The sequence below is a fragment of the Sesamum indicum genome, linkage group LG10 (assembly GCF_000512975.1).
Source record: "Sesamum indicum cultivar Zhongzhi No. 13 linkage group LG10, S_indicum_v1.0, whole genome shotgun sequence".
Lineage (NCBI taxonomy): Eukaryota > Viridiplantae > Streptophyta > Magnoliopsida > Lamiales > Pedaliaceae > Sesamum > Sesamum indicum.
The window spans coordinates 15,939,875-15,960,454 of NC_026154.1; the positions used below are offsets into that span (position 1 = coordinate 15,939,875).

At 36.4% G+C, this 20,580-nt stretch overlaps 4 protein-coding genes across 5 annotated transcripts; all 4 read left to right on the forward strand.

The window, feature by feature from the left end:
• Positions 264-4,262, forward strand: LOC105172763. Its single transcript, XM_011094340.2, has 9 exons — positions 264-1,133; positions 1,354-1,534; positions 1,766-1,843; positions 2,269-2,632; positions 2,766-2,878; positions 3,037-3,201; positions 3,355-3,494; positions 3,663-3,755; positions 3,854-4,262. The coding sequence occupies exons 1-9, from the start codon at positions 1,021-1,023 to the stop codon at positions 4,014-4,016; spliced, it is 1,410 nt and encodes a 469-aa protein (XP_011092642.1). The 5' UTR covers positions 264-1,020; the 3' UTR covers positions 4,017-4,262.
• LOC105172764 (protein root UVB sensitive 1, chloroplastic) lies at positions 5,078-12,471 on the forward strand. Of its 2 annotated transcripts, XM_011094341.2 has the most exons (7): positions 5,078-5,958; positions 6,482-6,757; positions 7,034-7,090; positions 7,295-7,493; positions 8,133-8,248; positions 8,758-8,934; positions 9,629-12,471. In XM_011094341.2, exons 1-7 carry the CDS (start codon positions 5,197-5,199, stop codon positions 9,917-9,919), a joined length of 1,878 nt encoding a protein of 625 aa, XP_011092643.1. In that variant the 5' UTR covers positions 5,078-5,196; the 3' UTR covers positions 9,920-12,471. The 2 variants fall into 2 exon arrangements, with proteins under 2 accessions (XP_011092643.1, XP_020553022.1); XM_020697363.1 differs by lacking the exon at positions 8,133-8,248 and having other exon boundaries at positions 7,295-7,324.
• LOC105172765 (pentatricopeptide repeat-containing protein At1g31790) lies at positions 10,695-11,891 on the forward strand. Its single transcript, XM_011094342.2, has one exon. It carries the CDS (start codon positions 10,695-10,697, stop codon positions 11,889-11,891), a length of 1,197 nt encoding a protein of 398 aa, XP_011092644.1.
• Positions 16,985-20,184, forward strand: LOC105172767 (probable carotenoid cleavage dioxygenase 4, chloroplastic). Its single transcript, XM_011094343.2, has 2 exons — positions 16,985-18,390; positions 19,678-20,184. Exons 1-2 carry the CDS (start codon positions 16,985-16,987, stop codon positions 20,036-20,038), a joined length of 1,767 nt encoding a protein of 588 aa, XP_011092645.1. The 3' UTR covers positions 20,039-20,184.

A 20,580-nucleotide genomic window follows, 5' to 3' on the forward strand; every position in this document is an offset into this window, starting at 1 on the left:
ATTAATCACAAGAAAAGTTGAATGATTTCTTATCATATAATCCAGAAAGGGTAGATTATAAGTGCTTTCCATCACAACCAAATTACAAAAAGGTAGATTGCATAAATTATAAACCCTAATTTGCTAAATATTTATTGTAATCCCATTGGAAATAAAACATTACTATAAACAAAAATTGTGTCTTTTTGCATTACCTGGATTCCAATTTCAGACCTATTGCTCTGCCCCTAGCCATCAATTTTTTTTTTTTTGGCTGCTATTGAAGTTCAAGGGATAATAAAAGGGGGAGCTTTCTTCCCTTTGAGTGTACTTTTCTCCTTCTCCATTCTATCAACCAATATTTATATACACGCAGACCTATATATATAGGTGTAGAGAGAGAGAGAGGGAAAGAATAGAAAGGAGAATTTGGGATTTGATTATATATTTGGTGATGCTAGAATTGAGAATTTCCAATACTATGGATCTTGGGAATTTTAGCGGTATTAGGAGTGTCAGCTTCCACTATAATTCTTCTAATAGTTGCAGTTTCAGTCACTTGCATTCATCATCATCAGCACCTTTGTCTTTGTCTTCCTCCTCTTTCGGAAGTTCCCATTCTATGCCCAAAATGGCCTCTTTTGACCCCTCCATTAGACCTCTGTCCCATTCAATTCCCAAGCTTTTCTCTTCACCAGTTTCTGAAGAAGAGAAGCTTGATTCTTGATTTTTTTTTCTTGATCATTCCTCCTCTATCTTGGTTTTCTTGTTTTTTTTTTTTTTTAATAAGATTTCTTGCTGTTTTTTGGGGGTCTGGTAACAACAGCTGTTGCTTCTTGAGCCCAATATCAGCAACCGTTTTGTTGGTTTCTTGTAAAGCTGGGAGTCTTGTTACTCAAATTTCAAGAAAACCTTGGTCTTGTTTTAACAACCCTTTTGTGGTATTGCTTGGAGGGTTTCAAGAAAGATTCCTTTTCCTTTTTTTTTTCTTTTTGTGTGTGTGTGTGTGTTCTTTCTTTCTAAATAGAAGAATTCAAGAGAATGCTGCGTGTTTCATTGCCTGGTTTGAGTAATCGGCAGATGACAATGATGATGACTGGTGGGCTTGGAGCGCCTATGCCCGTGGCTGTACCTTCTTTGGGAAATTGTGGCAGGTAATTTGATCTTTTGAGCCCAATAATTCAATTGGGCATTCTTGAATTTTCCTTTAAAGTTAAACACGGTTGATTGTTGTTTGTGTATCAGACAGAGGTTTGTTGGATGTGAGTTTACTTGTTTATGCAAAAGCTTAGATAGTAGATAGGAGAAGTATATGTGCTAGTAACACAAATTCTTGGCAATGCCCAATATCCCTTTGTTCTTTACGATCATCAGGTTTGGTTTTGATGGTCGTGGTGGATGTTGGAGTGATTGTGGAAAAGGGAAGAGGAACTATATGACAGTTAACACAACTCAAAATGCTGCAGTCAAGAAGATGAGGTTGGGCATTTCACCTCTGGCTTCTTCTGCTCTAGCAGAACCCCATAATTCTTCCAGAGCCAATTTCTATAAGGAGGTTGGAATTGATTTATTCGGATCTCTTCTTCTGTTAGAATCCATCCTTATCTTGATACGCCACTCAATTGCTAACAGTACTTGCTAATGACTCAGTCTTTCATTTGTTTTCTTTTTTCTGTTCCTGACTATAGATAAAACCGGTCGTGCAATTGACATTAATTGTCTATGCTAGTATGCATAATTGGTTAAGTTATGTGAATCCCTGATCTTTGTTTTCACTATCTGTCAGGTCCTCAAAGCTGCTAGAGATAAATTTACTCGGGAGATATCTTTCCAGTCCAAGGACAAAGATATCTCACTTGCAAAGGTAATTGTGTTTTCATCCTCTGCTCTGTTTATTAGGCTTATTAATGCTTGAGGAATTGAATAATACTAGCAAAGTTGATATAGGAGTCTGCAAGTGCAAACACAACGCATTTGATAGTTTCTTGGTTCTTATCTTGCTAATAATTTTGATTAGCTGCGAGGCTTAGTGAACCAGCTGCTAGCATTTTAGAGGGAGCATTACCCTTTTGTTTCAAATTTGGTGACTGGGCTGCTCCTTCTTTAATTTGCTGCCACCACTGACCGACAGTTGTTAGGGTGTGAGTGGCAGCATTGCTGCAACAATTCATAGCGGTTACCCAAATTATGGTGGTTGAAATCCATGTTTTGATTGTTTTGTTGTCATATTAAAAGCTCTGAATTTGTCTGACATTGCTGTTGTTACTTTGTTTGCAATCTGTTCCGTAGGTTTTGCTTTATGTGGCAGCCGAGGATGAGGCATTTTTGGCATTCAACCGTGAGATTGATGCTTCTACGCTGCATAATGAAAGAAGAGATACAGCATCACCTTGTGATGCCCAAGTGTGGGACAATGTGGAGGCTATGCCAATGGCTGGAAAAAATATATATGAGTGGTTGTTGGAGCTCGATACCATAGCAAAGGAAGTTGAAGCTGAGCTGGTTTCAAGAGATATAGGATGTCATTTGGCCGAAGTTCTGGAGGCAGTAAACAAAGTCCTTTTCGAGTCTAGGGGTTTCAAGAGGTCACCTGTACTAGTGGATTCAAAATGCTTCTACTTGCACTCCGTGCTAGGCTCTGGGTGTGCCAGCGGTATGTTTTCGTCAATCTCAAACCCAAACACAGTATTTAATTGTCCATATTCAGCTCTTGCATATTCCATTTTTGGTTCTTTCTCTTAATTTCCATAAGATGTCAGCTGAGTAATGAGTTCAAAACTTGACAGCAATTTTGCTTAGCGTGATTTATATTGAGGTTTGCCGAAGGCTTAATCTGACCATTGTGGGATCTCGAGTTGGGGAAGAATTTTTGATATGGCCCCCAACGGGGAATCCTGAGGTATGTTGATGTTGCAATCCATAAATAGACCGAGTTATCTTTGCTAGAGTGCTGATGCCCATTTCATTAGCGACTTATATGGTGTTACTGACATAATTGAGTAATCTTCTCTTGGACATTGCGGATTCTGATGCGGACCTTTTTTCCAATATTTGTAGGAGTTGTTTAAAGTAACTTCTGGACACAGCTTGTTTGGGGTTGTCAACGGGAAGTGTGTGGATGATCCGCGATCCAAGGCCTCGGACATAACTAGCAACTCACTTTTAGGGCTCGATATTGCAACAAACCGAGATATCATTGGGATTGCATTGGCGAATTTGATTGTGAGCTCGATCGTGCCTGTACTTTATATTTTGTATAACTTGCATGCTTCATAGAGTATCACTCTTGAATGAAATTTTTCCGAAGTTTAGTTTTGCCTCTTGAAGAATTTATGCTTCTGACTACGAGAATAAAAGAAGTAATGTATGCTGCAGAGGCTTTACTGGAAACGTGCTTCGAGAACAAACTATGGCTTGATGCTGACTTCCCCACTGAGGTCTGTTCATAAATCTGAGGAGAAGTTCAACAAGGACAGCGGCTCAAAGATGCCTTTATTGCGGCCTCAGGAGCTGAGGTAGCTATCTCCTGCCTTGTTTCTGTCTTCATTGTTGCTATTGTTTCTTTTTCCCATTTTATCCATTCATTATTAATTTATTACGTCTGAGGCACGTAATTAGCTGCGGATCTTGTTATAAATCGCATAGTTTGTACATAATTGTCCGGATGTTACAAAACGATGCAGGCTTGCGATCATGGCTTCAGAAAGGTTAATAATCCTTCAGCCGCATAACTGGGCTTTGAGAAGAGACTACGGCATGATGTTGTACTATAACAGGTAAGGATTATCAATGTTAAACTCCGGCCATTACTGCTTGTTTTTGGTAACTTTGATTCTAAGACAGTGTTACAATATAGTTGCACTGAATTTTGCAGAGAATACGAGGCAGCGGTCCAAGAACTGAGCATCTGCATGGCTTTTGCACCAGAAGAGGAGGCAGAAGTTTTAGAACCTTTCGTGGAGAAGTTGCATCTGATGCGGCTTGAAACGTCGTGGAAGTCGTTGGGACAGAAAGGTGGTCGGCTAACAGTTCCATAACTTGTACAAAGATGATGATGTCTCTGTGTAATGACTGACTCCCTTCTCCATCAAACTTTCAGCTGTAACTTTCTTGTCTGTAAATATTGTTCTTCATTCACATGGTTCTTTACACACACACACACACAGCATGACGGCAATGCCCTTCTCTTTTCTTGGTTAATAGACAAGAATGCCCTTGGAGAGAGAGAGACGTACTTTTTATAATTCAATGGTCAGGATGAATACATACTTGTTATGATTTAATGGTCAGGATGGTTCACACCGGTCATTCCATCCAAGTTTTTGGATCCTGAATTTTTATGAAAACAAATCAAACAAAGAAAATTTGAAAAAAGAAAATGAAGTATGAAGAAAATATTTTATTTAATAATTTATTATACTAAATTTCGTATCTTTATTATTATAAAAGAAATTTTTTTGTCGTACTCATTTTTAAATATCCAAATTTATCCTTTAAGTTATTTATTTTCTTAAATTTTTTTCGGTTAGAATAATAATTTTAACATTTTTTTAATAATCTAACAATTATATTTTTTTCTTAATTTCACTATTTCATATTTCTCTTTCACTTCACTTCTCTATATTTCTTTTTCTCATAAATTTTTATATTTTTAATAAATCAACAATTCACTTAAAAAATGAATAAATCAATTCGTACAATTTTTCCCCTCTAATCTAATGTTTCGTTTTTCTCCACGAACTTTTTTCTTTATTATTCTCCTATTATGATTGTTTTTTTTCATAATTTTTTTATAAGTATGTGGAGACAACATGCAACGACGACTAGCATATATGTTTGTATTAATATATAAAAAAGATTTATACTCACAGATAATAGGTAATAATATTATAATATATAAATAGTTTGAAAAATTATTATAATAATTATTTTTTTCCACAAAGTGACTTCATATTATTTTAACGTCTTTTAATTCATAATAATATCTTAAATTAATTTTTTTGGATGCGATTTATTAATTTATTGATTTAAAAATAAAAAATGCTTATTAGATATAATAATCGATTATAAGTTGTGTGTTTATTTCAGTTAATTCCTTTTATATGAAAATTTGGATGCATCAGTATCAGTAATCAGTCCAACAAAAACGAGGGGAAAGATTTCTGAACTAGAATTTTGAAAGGCGCCACAACTGATTTCCTTACACGCGCCGCCGTTATGGGTTGCTCCGCCTGCAACCCTTTCTCCATTCCTCACCAACCTCCTTTGCCCTCCTTCCCGCCGTCCCCCACCGGAAGTGTTCTGGGCGCCTCCCCCTTCCGCCGCCGCCGCGCGGACAAACGCTTAGTTCTTAACGTCCACGCTCATAAACACAATCGCGTTTCCCACTTCACGCCCCTCAATTACTCAGCTCCTTCTCGTGACAACAACAGTAACAACAACAGCGGCGGCGGCGGTGGAGGCGGCGGCGGCGGGGATGATGGGAGCAGCAATTTCTTTAATTTTAACCGGAATCCGTTTTTTCTCTTGCCTTCTCACTTCGTATTCACTGGCGAGGAAGACTCGTTTTCCGTAACTCTGCCCAAACACGTCTATTTATTACTAATCACTGCGTCAGCTTCGTTCAGCTATTTCATTTTTGCATGTTCTGAGGCGCGAGCAAAGACTGATGATTTATCGAGAAATCATGAGGAAATCGTGTTTGAGATTAGGGGTGGGAGGAGGGTTGAGCTGGTGCCGGATTATTCGAAGGATGAGTTCGTCGTTCCTGAAACAATGTGGTCTTGGTGGTTAAAACGTGGAAACTCTAAATCTTCGTTGACTTTGGAGGATGTTTGGATGAAATGTAGGGATCTGGCCACGCGAATGCTGCTTCCTGAGGGATTTCCAGACAGTGTTACGAGTGATTATCTTGAGTATTCTCTTTGGAGAGGGGTTCAGGGCATTGCAGCACAAATTAGCGGTGTGCTTGCCACTCAGGTAGTTAATTTTCCTCTAATACGCATATGTTTATTAGAAGTTTATAGATTGGCAAATTTTGTTGAAGAATGGTGCAACGATAGAACAATTTCTGCAAAACTTGTTTGCCAGTCTCTTCTAAGTAGTTAGTGCTTGGAGATATAATGGATTTTACTAAATTTAGTAGCGAAGTCAGTGGGAAATCATGTATGGAGGGACAAATAGCTAATTGACTTTTGAATGGGATAATTTAGGTCCTATAAGGATGCTTGCTTTCGTGGAACATTCTCAAGTCTCGTTGTACTTTTGGATAATTGTTGGGCATATGAGAGTTTGATTTAAGCTTCTGGTATCATATATCTAACCGCAGGATAGTCGCATGGCTATTAAAGTATCTCGTGAGTAATTTTATATGGACTCTTGAATAAGTTAAGTGACTTAACAGCAGTTCATTGGCTTTTGTAACTAATGCATGAATGAACTCTTTGATAGTTTCCCTGTTTGTGGCATGGATGACTTTTTGTTATTGATCTTCTATCTCTAGGCTTTGCTTTATGCTGTTGGATTGGGAAAGGGGGCAATTCCAACAGCAGCTGCTGTTAATTGGGTCCTCAAGGATGGAATTGGGTATCTCAGTAAGATAATGTTGTCAAAGTATGGGAGACATTTTGATGTGAATCCAAAGGGTTGGAGGCTATTTGCCGATCTTCTGGAAAATGCTGCATTTGGAATGGAAATTCTGACGCCTGCATTCCCGCATCTCTTTGTTCCAATTGGTGCGGTCGCTGGAGCTGGAAGATCTGCAGCTGCATTAATCCAGGTATCGTTAGAGAAAATGAGGTGCTATGTCCTGCATCATTATTCTGCCTGTGCACCTAGTGTATATATGCAGGATATCTCAAGCTCGAACAGATACCTTTCTCTACTTCTTAGTTTCCCTTTTGCCTTGTATCTAGTTCTGTGCTTTGCTGATTCAACTTTAGTTACTTTAAGAGCCTTTATTTTACACTTGTCTTATGTGCCTTGGCCCTTGTGTGGAGGGCTCAGAATCACTTGATTGTTTTCCTTCTTACACAAGAAAAGGCGTATTTGACAGGCAGCTACTAGGAGTTGTTTCTATGCTGGGTTTGCTGCTCAGAGGAACTTTGCTGAGGTAAATATCTCTGAGATCACTTCACTCTTTTCTATTTTGAGTTAACTTGTTCTTGAGTTAGAACCTTCCAGCGGTTTATTTGATCCATCCGTTATTCTTTTTTAAAATAAATTTATATTTCTATGAACAGTTCATTTCCACCATCAATTACTGGAAAGCTCTCTTAGTTTTACATCTTGAACTTGAAGGGATCTTTCATGGCAGGTCATTGCTAAGGGTGAAGCTCAGGGAATGGTGAGCAAATCCATAGGAATTATGCTTGGCATAGCATTAGCTAATGGCGTACAATCTTCTACACCTCTTGCTCTTGCTTCTTTTGGTGTTATAACTTGGATCCACATGTTCTGCAATCTGAAATCATATCAATCCATTCAGCTAAGGACTTTAAATCCATATCGTGCAAGTATTTCCTTGTCTTCTCTTATAATTACATACGTTATTATATTGCAAACTTAGCCAGCATTTTGCTGCTGATCCAATTTAAGGATGTTAAAGTTCATTGTATGTTTTAATTTCTAGAACAGAATTTTCAATATCTTGGTGTGTTGTTATCATGTTTATTACGATAGAAAGATAAAAGGGAGTTGGGGGCTTAATGATGGAATGCTAAAATTTTATGAAAATTATTAGTCATGTCTGTTTGTACATTACATGAGATAGAAAAAACAGAGAAAAATCTAGAAATGTAATTAGATCATAGGGATTTCTTCCCTGATATATAATCAGAAGTACATTGCTGGAGAAATTCTATTTATTCTCAACGTATGTGGCTCAATGGAATTATTGGGCCCATGAGAAATTATGCAATTACGGATTTATCCATAGGTAAGATTATATTTTGAATCATTTAATAAGGTAGAAGTACCATTTGTATGCTTTTACTATATTCAACCATACCAACTACTCAATTATGGAGGAAAGGTGTAAATTCATAGATTCCACCATTTGTACTTGCTCTAGATTTTTGTTTCATCGAAGTGCCTTTTCTTTCTATACTTCCATTATGAAAATAGTACCTAATCTGTTCCCAAAACATCAACAGGCTTAGTCTTCAGTCAGTATCTGCTCACTGGTCTAATCCCTTCGGTAAAAGAAGTCAATGATGAAGAGCCACTGTTTCCAGCTTTTCCCCTTTTGATTGTAAAGCCCACTTCTGAAGTAGGTTCTTTTTTTCCTTAAATTTATTTTTCTTGCATTTTTAGCATAGATTACCAATGTGAGTCATCTGCATCTGTCAGTCCAAAGGTGATACTGTAAACTGCTTAAATATTCTTCTAAAGCGTGTCTTGGGGTGGTTTAGTAGCATTATCCAACACTGAGAAGTGAGTGTACTTGTAAATGATTACACCTACTTAGATTGCATTCCATAATTTAAGTGAATTTATATTTACTTATCGGTAAACCGAAACCAGGATAGATATAAATGCTTTAAGCATAGTTTGTGTGGTTTTATATATGAGGGATACATGCCTAATAAAGATTACAAGATTTTGGAGGTTCGGTTGGTAATAATATTTAGAGGTTCCATTTGCAGAGTCCCTACGTTAGTTGAACATTCAGCAATTCAGGTTTCAAACTTGGAACACAAAGGAGGGATAAAGAAATGGTTGACTTGTTAGGACATTTTCATGCGCCCATTGCTAATGGTTGACTCCTGTACTTTTCAGGAACAACTTGAAGTACTATCTAATGATGCGAAGGATGCTGCCTCTCATATTGATCGCCGCTTGCAGCTCGGCTCCAAGCTCTCGGATGTTGTGAAGAGCAGAGAAGATGCAATTGCTCTATTTGATTTGTACAAGGCTGAGGGTTATATTCTGGCAGAGCTTGAAGGAAGATATTTTGTATGTCTCTGCTTACATCTCCATTTTCATACCGTATAGCTGTTTAGGGTCCTGTGCACTTCATGCTTAAGTATTAGGCCTGAGATCAGTATGCTTGTTAGGGCTGCAGATTTAGTTGGTTCAAGTGGAGTCTTTCAGGGTTTGCACTAAAAATTTCAGGCTTGACCTGAGGCCGCCCCTTAGGATTTGTCAGTAAAATTGTACAAGCTTGGTTCAAAAATGGGAAGTTCAAACTTGGCTTCTTTCTTGGGAAGGTTTCTGAAAAGGAATTTGCTCTCAAGTTTGTTGATTAAGTTCGAGCTCAAATGCACAAAAAGGAAGAAAAAAGAAAAAGAAAATTCTATTTTCTATTTTTTAAATTAAATATCCTTAATGTATTATTATTTTTTTCTATGGCAATAATTGTCATTATAAGATTGTAATAATACAAAAGATATAGGATTTTCATGAATTCTATATTATACTACATAAGAAAAATTTAAATAGTCATGGAAAATAGTAAAAGCTTGCGAGACAGCTGTTAAGTGTTTTAAATTAGACGACTTACAAAAATTGGCTGGTCATATGCAGACACAGACACATACACATCCACATGTATGATGTATCCTGCATCTATTGTCTATATGGTTTGCATGTGGTAGAAATTTCAATAGCAACTCACTTCTCAATGCTTGCTTTCTCTGAACTTAACCAGGTGGTGCTCAAAGAAAGCTCGTCGCCACAGGACATGCTGAAGTCATTGTTTCAGGTCTGTTATTTGTACTGGTTGGAGAGAAATGCTGGAATCCAATCAAGCACCATAATTGGTGACTGCAGGCCTGGGGGAAGGCTCCAAATATCTCTGGAATATGTACAAGGGGAATTCAACCATGTCAAAAATGACGGCGAGATTGCAGGTTGGGTTGTCGATGGCCTCATCGCGAGGCCTTTACCTAATCGAGTCCGTATAGGCGACGGAACTGCATCTCCTGTTGCTGTAAGCTGAACACCAATCTCTTGTATGGCCGTTTCTGAGCAAGAAATGGGGTTGTTTTGTTATGTGGCCATCCAGATGCGATATATAGGATCCACATTCTAAGTTAGAGCCACTAGAGAAGTTCCAATTGAATAGAAGATTGAAAAACCAGTGATACAGCTGGGTTAGGATGGATATACTCAACGTGCCACCTCTCGTGTTGCCCATGGAGGGTTCACGTGGCAGTTGTAACTCTGAAATCAGAAATTCTTCGTCAGTGAGAGGCTCAAGTCGAAATTATGCACTTTTAAGGAGCAAGGTTAACAGTTATTCTCTCTTCACTGCTACTGATCTTGTGGGTTGCCTGTTTGATCTTGTTACAAATGATCAAGTTAGGCTAACATTGCTTCAAATCCTTAGTTATTCTGACAGGATGTATACCTAGGACAGGATGGTTTGACGATATAATCAATTGGATGCTGATTACATGTATCTTTACTCTGCTTGATCAAAATATCTGATGGATGGAAAGTTCTCATACAGACTTTGTATTGTTGTATCAAATCAAATTATAATTGTTATGTGATTGAATCGCGCACGAATTATTTATCACGAGATTAAAATAGTTACATAAGTATAGACTGTGGGATCACATTTGATTTTATGTCCAAATCGACCATAATTTTATTTGGTTTATGACACTATTCTTCATGTTTCTACTTGTCCGGTACTTGTAGACGGCTAAGCCCAAAAATACCACCAACTCCTCATAAAACCCACACCGATTCAGAGCTTTGCTGCGCTAATGAAAACAATAGCCTCCAATCCCCATGCAAAGACTGCGCTCCTCCATATCGATGTTTCTTCAACCAAGAACAACAATTTCACTTCTGATCATCCAATTCAAATCCAGTTGCCCCTTCACAGACCACCCACACCTATGAGAATCAAACCGCCACCCAAGAAACCGAACCCGAAACCCGTTGCCACCACCTCCGACATTCTACGCTTGATGGACAGTCTCAAATTGCCCATACCACTAGACATTTACACTTCGCTCATCAAAGAATGCACCAAATTGCGCGACCCTTTGAAAGCCGTTGAGTTGCATGAACATGTGAGACGAAGTGGTCTTCGTATGAATTTACCTTTGCGTAACCGGCTTTTATTGATGTACGTATCGAGTGGGCGCCTTGATCACGCGCGCCAACTGTTTGATCAAATGTTTCAGAGGGATTTTAATTCGTGGGCTGTCATGATTGCTGGTTGTGTTGAAAATGGGAAGTACAATGAAGCCATAGATTTTTATATAGAAATGCTACTGGAAGAAGAATTTGAAGACGTTGGTAATAATCAGATGGAACTTTTGGTTTCGGGTGTACTCGTGTGTGTTCTCAGAGCCTGTTTGTATACAAGGGACTTTGAGCTTGGGAGGCAAGTGCACGGTTGGTTATGGAAAATGGGTTACTCGAGAAACGTTGTTTTGTGTAGTTTCTTGATTAACTTTTATGGGAAGCTGAAGTGTTTTGATGGTGCTGAAAGTGTTTTCGAACAGGTTCGTTCTCCAAATACAGTTGTGTGGACGTCTAGGATCGTGAACTGTTCAAGCGACGGTAACTTTGAGGGAGTGGTTAGTGTCTTTAAGGAGATGGGAAGGGAGGGCGTGACGAAGAACGGCTATACGTTTTCAACTGTTCTTAAGGCTTGCAGGATGATGGGGGATATAGAGTGTGGGCGACAAGTTCATGCAAATTTGATGAAATTAGGGCTTGAATCAGATGGTTTCGTGCAGTGTGCATTGGTCGACTTGTATGGAAAATGTGGTTGTCTGAATGACGCTACTAGGATGTTTGAGATTGGTAAAAATAAGAGGAATGGTGCCTGTTGCAATGCAATGCTTACAAATTATACGCAACATGGACTCTACATTGAGGCAATTAAACTTCTTTATGAAATGAAGATGGCTGGCTTCAAGACCTGTGAATCATTATTAATGAAGTGAGGTTTGTTTGCAGGAGCAGAGTTCTAGAGAACAAGATGGATGAATGTAGTTAAGTACACGGAATTGCATATACACTGATGGTTGGGTTTCACCTATCTAGATGATATCATGCTGATATCTGTGCACTAGCAGCATGCCGCAACTGCTTCCCTGATCACAACCATTTCACCTTCCAGGATAGAGTACAGAATCAGAGAGCGACCAAATGGGTTTGATTTTGCTGGTAGCTTAACGTGATAGATGTTTAATCAGGCAAAGCAAGCTTTCAACATACCTATTAGTATTTTGGTTTGGATCTATCTGTAGATGGTTGCTGAAGACGAATGGGCTTTACCGTTACCTGCCATATTTAGTACTCGTTTTACCCTTTGATCCACACCTGGATGAGGCAGTTCTATAGACTAATACTTATTTAGGCAATCAGTGAAAGATCTAGCAGAAATGTGGGAACTATGAAGTACATTGCTAAGGAGCTATCATTTGTGTTATTGTATGATGTTAGCAAGGCATCACAAATGTTGGATCCATATCGACTCTGTAGAATTATGGAAATAGATCAAAATCTCGTTCTTCTGTTTCTTGCCTTGATTTTTCTGACTGTTGGGAAGACACTTATACTTAGATGTCCAAGGAGCCTGTTCGAATTCACTCTTTATATCCTGTAAATTTCCTTTCAATCTGATAATCCTGAGAAAGGAAATGTGTATGATTTCTTCCTCTTTAACCTTTCCCATTAAGTTATGTTCACCAGTATTTTCACTACTGAAAATTTGAAAAAGGGAAGAAATATCTAATGAATGATGCAGTTCTATCCACTATCTTCTTCTTATTACTATCCACTCAAGTCATTTTACGACTGTCCTGAAAGTGACTCGTCCCCACCACCTGAACCAAAAATCTCCATTTGATAAAAAATAAACACATGTCACACAGTGGAGGAGAACTGCACCAGATTTTTTTGGAGTAGTTGATAGTTCATCTGCAAGAACCTGTTTTAGAAAGAGACCCAACAGTATAGACATGCTTTCCAGCATTATTTCTGTTTCAAAGAGTTAGCAGCTTTGCAATATGTGGATGATGTGGTTTGATGGACAGACACTTCTCATGTGAAATTCTTACCACATGAGACTGCCCTGCTCCATATTCTTTGATGTGGCCCTTAATCCTACTTTGTCTCCCCAAATTACTTTTATTTGAAAAACATTGGCTGTGTTCAAATTGAATCATTTCAAATCCAAATTTGTTAAGGCAGCATTTTAGAACCACTGATTTAAGATATTTGCGTTATAGACAAGGGACAATGGTTCCTTTCTAGCATTATTACAAGTATGGTGCAAGCCAGATTTTAGGCCCCCTTCACATTCAAGATGGCAAAGTAGGGTCTTGTTTTTGTGTGGATAAAATTTTGTGGTCACTTGTTTCAAATAAGATGATTTCAAGTAGTAGATTTTGTTTGGTTGAGTGAGTCATCCCTAAGACTTAATTGCTTCTTCTTCTATCTAAAAATAATAAAATTGAAATAGAAGATCTCAATCAAAACGTTACGTGAAATATCTGAAGAATTATAAGTAATGGTCCAGATTTACTTAGGGTGCGAAAATTGAGTAGGCCAAACCTATGTTTTAATAATCACTTTTGGAGTTAAATTTTATCAAAAAGCTACCATCAGGCTAGAGATAGTAATGCTTTCACTCCAAAGTTTACTAGCCACATTTTACATCCTTTTCTCTCATGTTTTTGTAGATACTGCATTAGATTTGTAGTATAGGGGATAGTTAAATAATGGGTTAAATACCATTTATTTCACGTGCTCATAGAAAAGTGTAAAATAGTTCATGTGAAAAAATAAAGTATAATTTTATTTTTTTATTAATACAGGGGTAAGTTGTATTTAACCCGTTAAATAATTGATAAATTTTATTTTTTAAAACATCTAGAGTATGTGATAATTTGAATAATACAATGATTCAAACTAATATATTAACATGACGAAAAATAGTAATAAATTACAATAACTCATATAAAGTAAGACAAACATTTATATAAAAGTGAAATAAATACCTACACGCATAGTTAAACTTGAACCCATAATCTCAAATTTTTTATAAAACCTCAACATTAACCTTAATCATTAGACTAAAACATCACTGTTAAAGCATGTGGTAATTAATCACATATTTTGTGTACAACGCACCAACTCTAGCATAGACATTTTCTCCTTCTCGGTTGAATACCAATAGCATTGGAAATTCAAATTTAATAAATATTTGTAGATGGATAATTATTAGAACGTATTTCTATATTGTCGCTTTCTATAAATTAGGATAAATTTATTAGAAAATTAAAATCCATAGGTTCCTGGGATATTTGCAAGTCATTTTCCGAAGATGAATGGAATTTTCTTTTTTTTTTTTTTTTAATAATATGCGACTCGTTACCTCATTCAATATTTCAAATTTTAAAATTAATTCAATATATTGAAAATTCAAATCGACGACAATATTCAAACGAGACAAAGAAATAAGAAACATTATAACAATAAATATATATTTATATTTGTGGGATTCCAACGCACAACTCTTTAATTGTGAGAGCTGGTACCAAATATTGAAAAATTCATTAGGTGTCATTGCAACTATTTATTTTGGATTCTTTAATATTTACAATTCATATTCATTACATGGAACCCAATTTTGTTACAGATATTCTGGGGATGCAAATGTCATAGTCTGGAGGGCCTGTTCTTGGTTGAGAAACAAGACATGAAACACAATGAATCTATGTTATTATCTAAAATTTGTGGTTATTATTTAAAATTTAATATCAGAAAATTTGTGGGTATTAATTCAAAATTTATCATCTGAAAAGATTGTGGTATTAATTGAATTTTATTATCTGATTTCGCATTCGACTTGAAAATGATATATCTGTATGCATGAATAAATTACAAAAAATACATTAATTATTTTATTACCCTCATGTGAAAAAAAAATAGCATTTTACCTCCCTGTGTTTTTAAAAATACAACAAATTCTTTTTGTGTTTTTCAAATAAAGCAATTTACCTTCTTTGACATAAGGTAAATTGCTTTCTTTTAAAAACCACAAGAATGCAAATTGTTATTATTTTTTATAGAAGGATAATTTGTTTATTTACAATATCACAGAGAGGTAAATTGTATTACACCCTTTTTATTTATATTGAAAAATAATTGTTGAACATACTCCAGTAAATTTTTTCCTCAAACTATTGTGAATTTTTCTTTTTTGTTGTATTTTAAACTAGTGTAGACCCGTGCATATATCTTTTAAATAAATATTTTTTTTATAATATGTGGTGCTATAAATAAACTTTTTTATTTTTAATGGATAAAATATGATGATTTTGAATAAATAGATCGGCCCTATATAAAAATAAAAATAAAGAATTAATTAAATTTATTGTTTGTTTATATAATTCATCTTTCTCAAAAGTTATATTAAAATACATAGTCTTAAATAATCTCACTTTAAAAAAATATATAAAGCAAGAAGAGATACTTTTTTTTTGGGTAAATGTAAGTTTAATTAATAAAATAAGATCGTACAGTACAACAGTGCTCAACTGGTGTTTCTCCTTGACAGGCCAAGAGATACGCCATAATCTATCACATGAACTAACAGAACGAGATAAATTAACACTGATAATCCTCTGTCTAATATCTTCCACAATAATGGTGGCTATTATGCTTGGTGGTCGCTCCGTATGCTTAAAGCATCTTATATTTCGTTCCATTCAAATGTGGTAAATTCAAGCAGTAAGGAGTGCACGATATGCCAAGTTAATGATATATTTTCCTCTCCATTTCCTTGTAACCCATTCAACATCCTGTGGCCACTCTCTATTAGGTCATTCAAACTGAACAATCCGCCAAATCGTTGCCAGGCATCTTCTAACATAACGACATCGAAAGAATAGATGAGTATGTGTCTCCATTGCGCCCTCATCACATAATATACAAGCGCCTATGTATGATACCCATGTTTATCAGCTGTGGATAATTTTTCCAAAATCGCAAGTCATAGAATGAAATTATGCCTGGGGATCTTCAGGGAACCCGAGAGTAGTGAAAACCAACCTACCTTGGGTTCCGATGGGTCCAATAGCCTATAAAGAGATGCAACTGTAGATCGTCCCGTCTCAAATTGGGTGGGGTGGGAGAAGAAGATAAAAAGAAAAACTAATTTAAAATAATTTTAAAATCTCAATATCATTTTATCAATTAACAAAAAAAAGATAAGGAGTATAATAAAAATAAAATGACTAAGTTTAGTTACATTATAAATATAGCAGTATTATCATCAACTATAAAAGAATAAAAAACTTTTATCACAGAAAGAAATCTTAAAAAATAAAAGTTTCATGTGCAAACAAACTAATGATTTAGAAAAACATAAATCAACTATTAAAATAACAAATATTTATCATGTATTTCTCTAAAAGCCTGAATGCATTAATAAAAAAAGATTAGCAAGAGAAAAGAAAAAAGATAAAAGTATGCAAAAGCCTAAAATACAAAGTAATTAAAACCCAACCCCTACACACTTCTACCCGCCATGCTCCTCCTCGTAGAACATAGGAAATTGGTACTCCCCTAGATTGCCCGCCCATCATCACCCTACTGAGAGGAGGAGGAGGTGGAAGATTAATACGTAATTCACAATCCTAATAAATGTAGAAAAATGAGATGAAATTATAATTTTGGGGATTGAGTGAAGATGAATAGAGATGGGAACCATACAACCAGCTGAGATGCTCTCTCACAACCAATGTTGAATGCATTCACATTTTAAATCCTTTATCATAAAATACTGACGTGATTTATATATTAAAAATATATATATATATATATAATACAAATCTAAAATAAGAAAAAGGAAATCCGTATAGCAGAAACTCAAAGCATGAATGAATTGTCATTTTTGCACTAAAATTGTTTGCCCCACAGCATAAATACTCCCACAATTTCCAAACTTTTGATTCACTCTCACTCTCCTCCTCTTTCATTTCATTTTCTTCTATCTATTATTACTCTTTCTTTTCTCCCTCAATCAATGGATACCCTTTCCTCCTCTTTCCTTCCTAAATTATCAATTCACCCCAACAACACACACTCACACCCCACCACCACCCTCCCTTTCCTCAATGTTTCATCCGTTAAGATCGACGACCGCCCACAAACCACCACCAGAACCCCACCCAAGAAACCTACTCCACCACCCTCCCCCGCTTACACAACCCCCCCGCTGCTTACCAGAAAACCAGCTGAGCCACCGTCGCTGCCCGCCACCATCTTCAATGCATTTGATTACTTGATTAACACCTTCATTGATCCTCCCCTTAAACCCTCTTTCGACCCCAGGTATGTTCTCTCGGATAACTTTGCTCCGGTTGATGAGCTACCCCCCACCGAGTGCCAGGTGGTTCAAGGCTCCCTGCCACCCTCCCTTGACGGGGCTTACATTCGCAACGGCCCGAATCCTCAGTTTCTCCCCCGCGGCCCTTACCACCTCTTCGACGGAGAGGGTATGCTCCACGCCATCAGAATTTCTAAAGGTAAAGCCACCCTCTGCAGCCGCTATGTTAAAACTTATAAATACAAAGTCGAAAGCGAGAAGGGATTCCCCGTCATCCCCAATGTGTTCTCCGGCTTCAACGGCCTCTCCGCCTCAGCGGCGCGCGGTGCAGTTACAGCTGCTCGGGTTCTCGCCGGCCAGTTCAATCCCATCAACGGTATTGGCTTGGCGAACACCAGTTTAGCTCTAATTGGCGGACGCCTCTACGCTTTAGGCGAATCAGATCTCCCCTACTCCGTAAAAGTAGACCCAAATGGCGAAATTCACACTCTGGGCCGCCATGATTTTGACGGCCAGCTCCTGATGAGCATGACGGCGCATCCCAAAACCGACGCACAAACCGGCGAAACCTTCGGCTTCCGCTACGGCCCCGTGCCGCCATTTTTAACCTTCTTCAGGATATACGCCAACGGAGAAAAACAGCCGGATGTGCCAATTTTCTCCATGACAAGCCCGTCATTTCTCCACGACTTCGCCATTACAAAAAAGTACGCGATCTTCAACGAAATTCAAATCGGAATGAACCCACTGGAATTGATGGCCGGCGGTTCTCCGGTGGGTGCCAACCCCGGAAAAGTTCCCCGGATCGGCGTTATTCCACGATACGCCAAGGACGAGTCGGAAATGCGGTGGTTTGAGGTGCCGGGTTTCAATATTATTCACGCGATCAACGCATGGGATGAAGACGAGGGGAACTGGATAGTGATGGTGGCGCCGAATATACTGTCGGTGGAGCATACGCTGGAACGGATGGATCTGATACACGCGTCTATGGAGAAGGTGAAAATTGATCTCCGAACTGGTACGGTGTCCCGCCACCCAGTATCCACCAGGAACTTGGATTTCGGGGTGATCAATCCGGCGTTTGTTGGGAAAAAGCACAAGTACGTAATTAATTATTACATAATCATTAAATTTAAATATCATTTAAAAACTAATTAAATTTAAATTAATTTTATTATTGGCGTTTTGAATTTAAAACCTGAAATTCTATATATATGTTGCTATATTCGATTTGATTTAATTTTTTTTATAGTAGTTAAAGTAGAAAAACAAAAGTTAATTATAGTTGTTTAGAGATCTTGAGAAAGTTTTATCTAGTAAATTGGGAACATTCTAACATAATCGAATTTGAACGAATTTAAATCAATTATACGATAAATATAATATATTTAATGTGTAATTTATGTATAATTTAAAAATAATAATTAAATACATAATAATTGAATAATATATTTAATGTGTAATTTATGTATAATTTAAAAATAATAATTAAATACATAATACATATATCATACTTATTATATAATTAATTTAATTTGAATAAGAATTTTTGTCTAAATTGATAAGTTATTATAGTTGTTGACATCTTGCCCATAGTTTAGTATGCTACCTCATTCATTTGCACAGGACCACAGGTACTGTAAATATGGTTGGGATTTTTATTTGTTGTATTTTTTATTTTATTTTACAACATAAATGTTAAGTGAATATTTTTTTTAAATAAAATTGATGATAATAAAATCTATACATATAATATATATATTTAAAATTGAATAAAAAATAGATTTAATTTTTGGGGTTGGGAATAAATGAGATCATTATTATTGCAGCAATTATTACGTTTTTATGCACCAAAATACTAAATTCTCCTTTTCGGGCAAGGATGGATTGGCAAGTGGAATGGGTGGATGCCCCATCTCATTTCCGAATAATATTTATAAATATATTTAATATTTTTATTTTTAATATATATTTGTAAAATATATTCTATTTTTTAACTAATAATATTTTTTTTGAAGTATTTATAAACAATAGTTCTTGAAAAATATTAATTATTTTAAATAATTAACTGAATTTTATAGATTCGATCGAGTCGGAGCCCAGAATACCAAAAGTGTTAATTTTGAGAAATAAATCGGCATAAATGTTTTATGTTTGTATAAAAATATCGCATCTTTTTCTTTAAGAAAGAAAAATTAGTACAGAAAAAAAGTATCATTTATCTATTCTTCAAGGAGCAAAGTGCCAAAATAGCAATTTTCATGGTACTGTTGAACCTAATTAGTAAAGTAACAAATTAAAGAGCCAAAATTCTTTATAAAAATAATATCTAAAAACACCAAATTAATCAGTGTCGACGTTATTAATTTATTTATTTTCTGATGCAGGTACGTGTATGCAGCAGTGGGGGATCCAATGCCAAAAATATCTGGAGTAGTGAAGCTGGACGTGTCGACGTCGGAAGGTGACCGCCGTGATTGCATAGTGGGAAGCCGGATGTTCGGGGCAGGTTGCTTCGGCGGTGAACCATTCTTCGTGGCTAGGCAGCCCGACAATCCAAATGCAGAGGAGGACGATGGATATGTGGTCACTTACGTCCACAATGAAAATACAGGGGAGTCGAGATTCCTAGTCATGGATGCCAGATCTCCTAGTTTAGAGATCGTCGCGGCCGTGAGGCTGCCCCGCCGTGTCCCCTACGGCTTCCATGGCCTGTTCGTTAGAGACACTGACCTCAACAAACTATGACAACTATCTAATCATACTCAAAAACATAATGTTAATTAATAATATAGAAATTATTAATGTACTATATATCACATCGTATGGCTTTATACATCATCAAGTGTTCAATTGTTCGGCGCAATAAACTGCGTGTTTCGTAAAAGTTATAATTTGGAGTGTTCGCCCACAATGTAATAATTATAAAAAATTGTGTATAAAGTTGTCACGACAAATATTTAATAATATATCTACAAAATAATTTATTAGTGGCAAGACTAATATAGTGATATTACCATTAGGTTTTCATTAGACACGTATCATAAATTATTTATAGTGTACAGTGAACACACGGCCTCTTCTCATTGATTCTCCGTAATTAGATTTTTTACAAAAATAATTATATCTATTAAACATTGAAATTCATTATTACAACAAAATAAAAACTTTAGTCACTGAATCTATATAATTAGTAATAATATTAAAATTATCACTTTTTTATTTTTTTGAGCAATCACAATTTTTCAAGAACCGATTTATTTCAAAATTAAGTTGAAATCAATTTATTA

Coding starts and splice junctions, on each gene's coding strand:
- LOC105172767 (XM_011094343.2), top strand. CDS start 16,985: ATGGATACCCTTTCCTCCTCTTTCCTTCCTAAATTATCAATTCACCCC. Junction 18,391..19,677: donor TTTGTTGGGAAAAAGCACAA/GTACGTAATTAA, acceptor TTTCTGATGCAG/GTACGTGTATGCAGCAGTGG.
- LOC105172765 (XM_011094342.2), top strand. CDS start 10,695: ATGAAAACAATAGCCTCCAATCCCCATGCAAAGACTGCGCTCCTCCAT.
- LOC105172764 (XM_011094341.2), top strand. CDS start 5,197: ATGGGTTGCTCCGCCTGCAACCCTTTCTCCATTCCTCACCAACCTCCT. Junction 6,758..7,033: donor CTGCAGCTGCATTAATCCAG/GTATCGTTAGAG, acceptor CGTATTTGACAG/GCAGCTACTAGGAGTTGTTT. Junction 8,935..9,628: donor AGCTTGAAGGAAGATATTTT/GTATGTCTCTGC, acceptor GAACTTAACCAG/GTGGTGCTCAAAGAAAGCTC.
- LOC105172763 (XM_011094340.2), top strand. CDS start 1,021: ATGCTGCGTGTTTCATTGCCTGGTTTGAGTAATCGGCAGATGACAATG. Junction 2,879..3,036: donor CCCCAACGGGGAATCCTGAG/GTATGTTGATGT, acceptor CAATATTTGTAG/GAGTTGTTTAAAGTAACTTC. Junction 3,756..3,853: donor ATGATGTTGTACTATAACAG/GTAAGGATTATC, acceptor TGAATTTTGCAG/AGAATACGAGGCAGCGGTCC.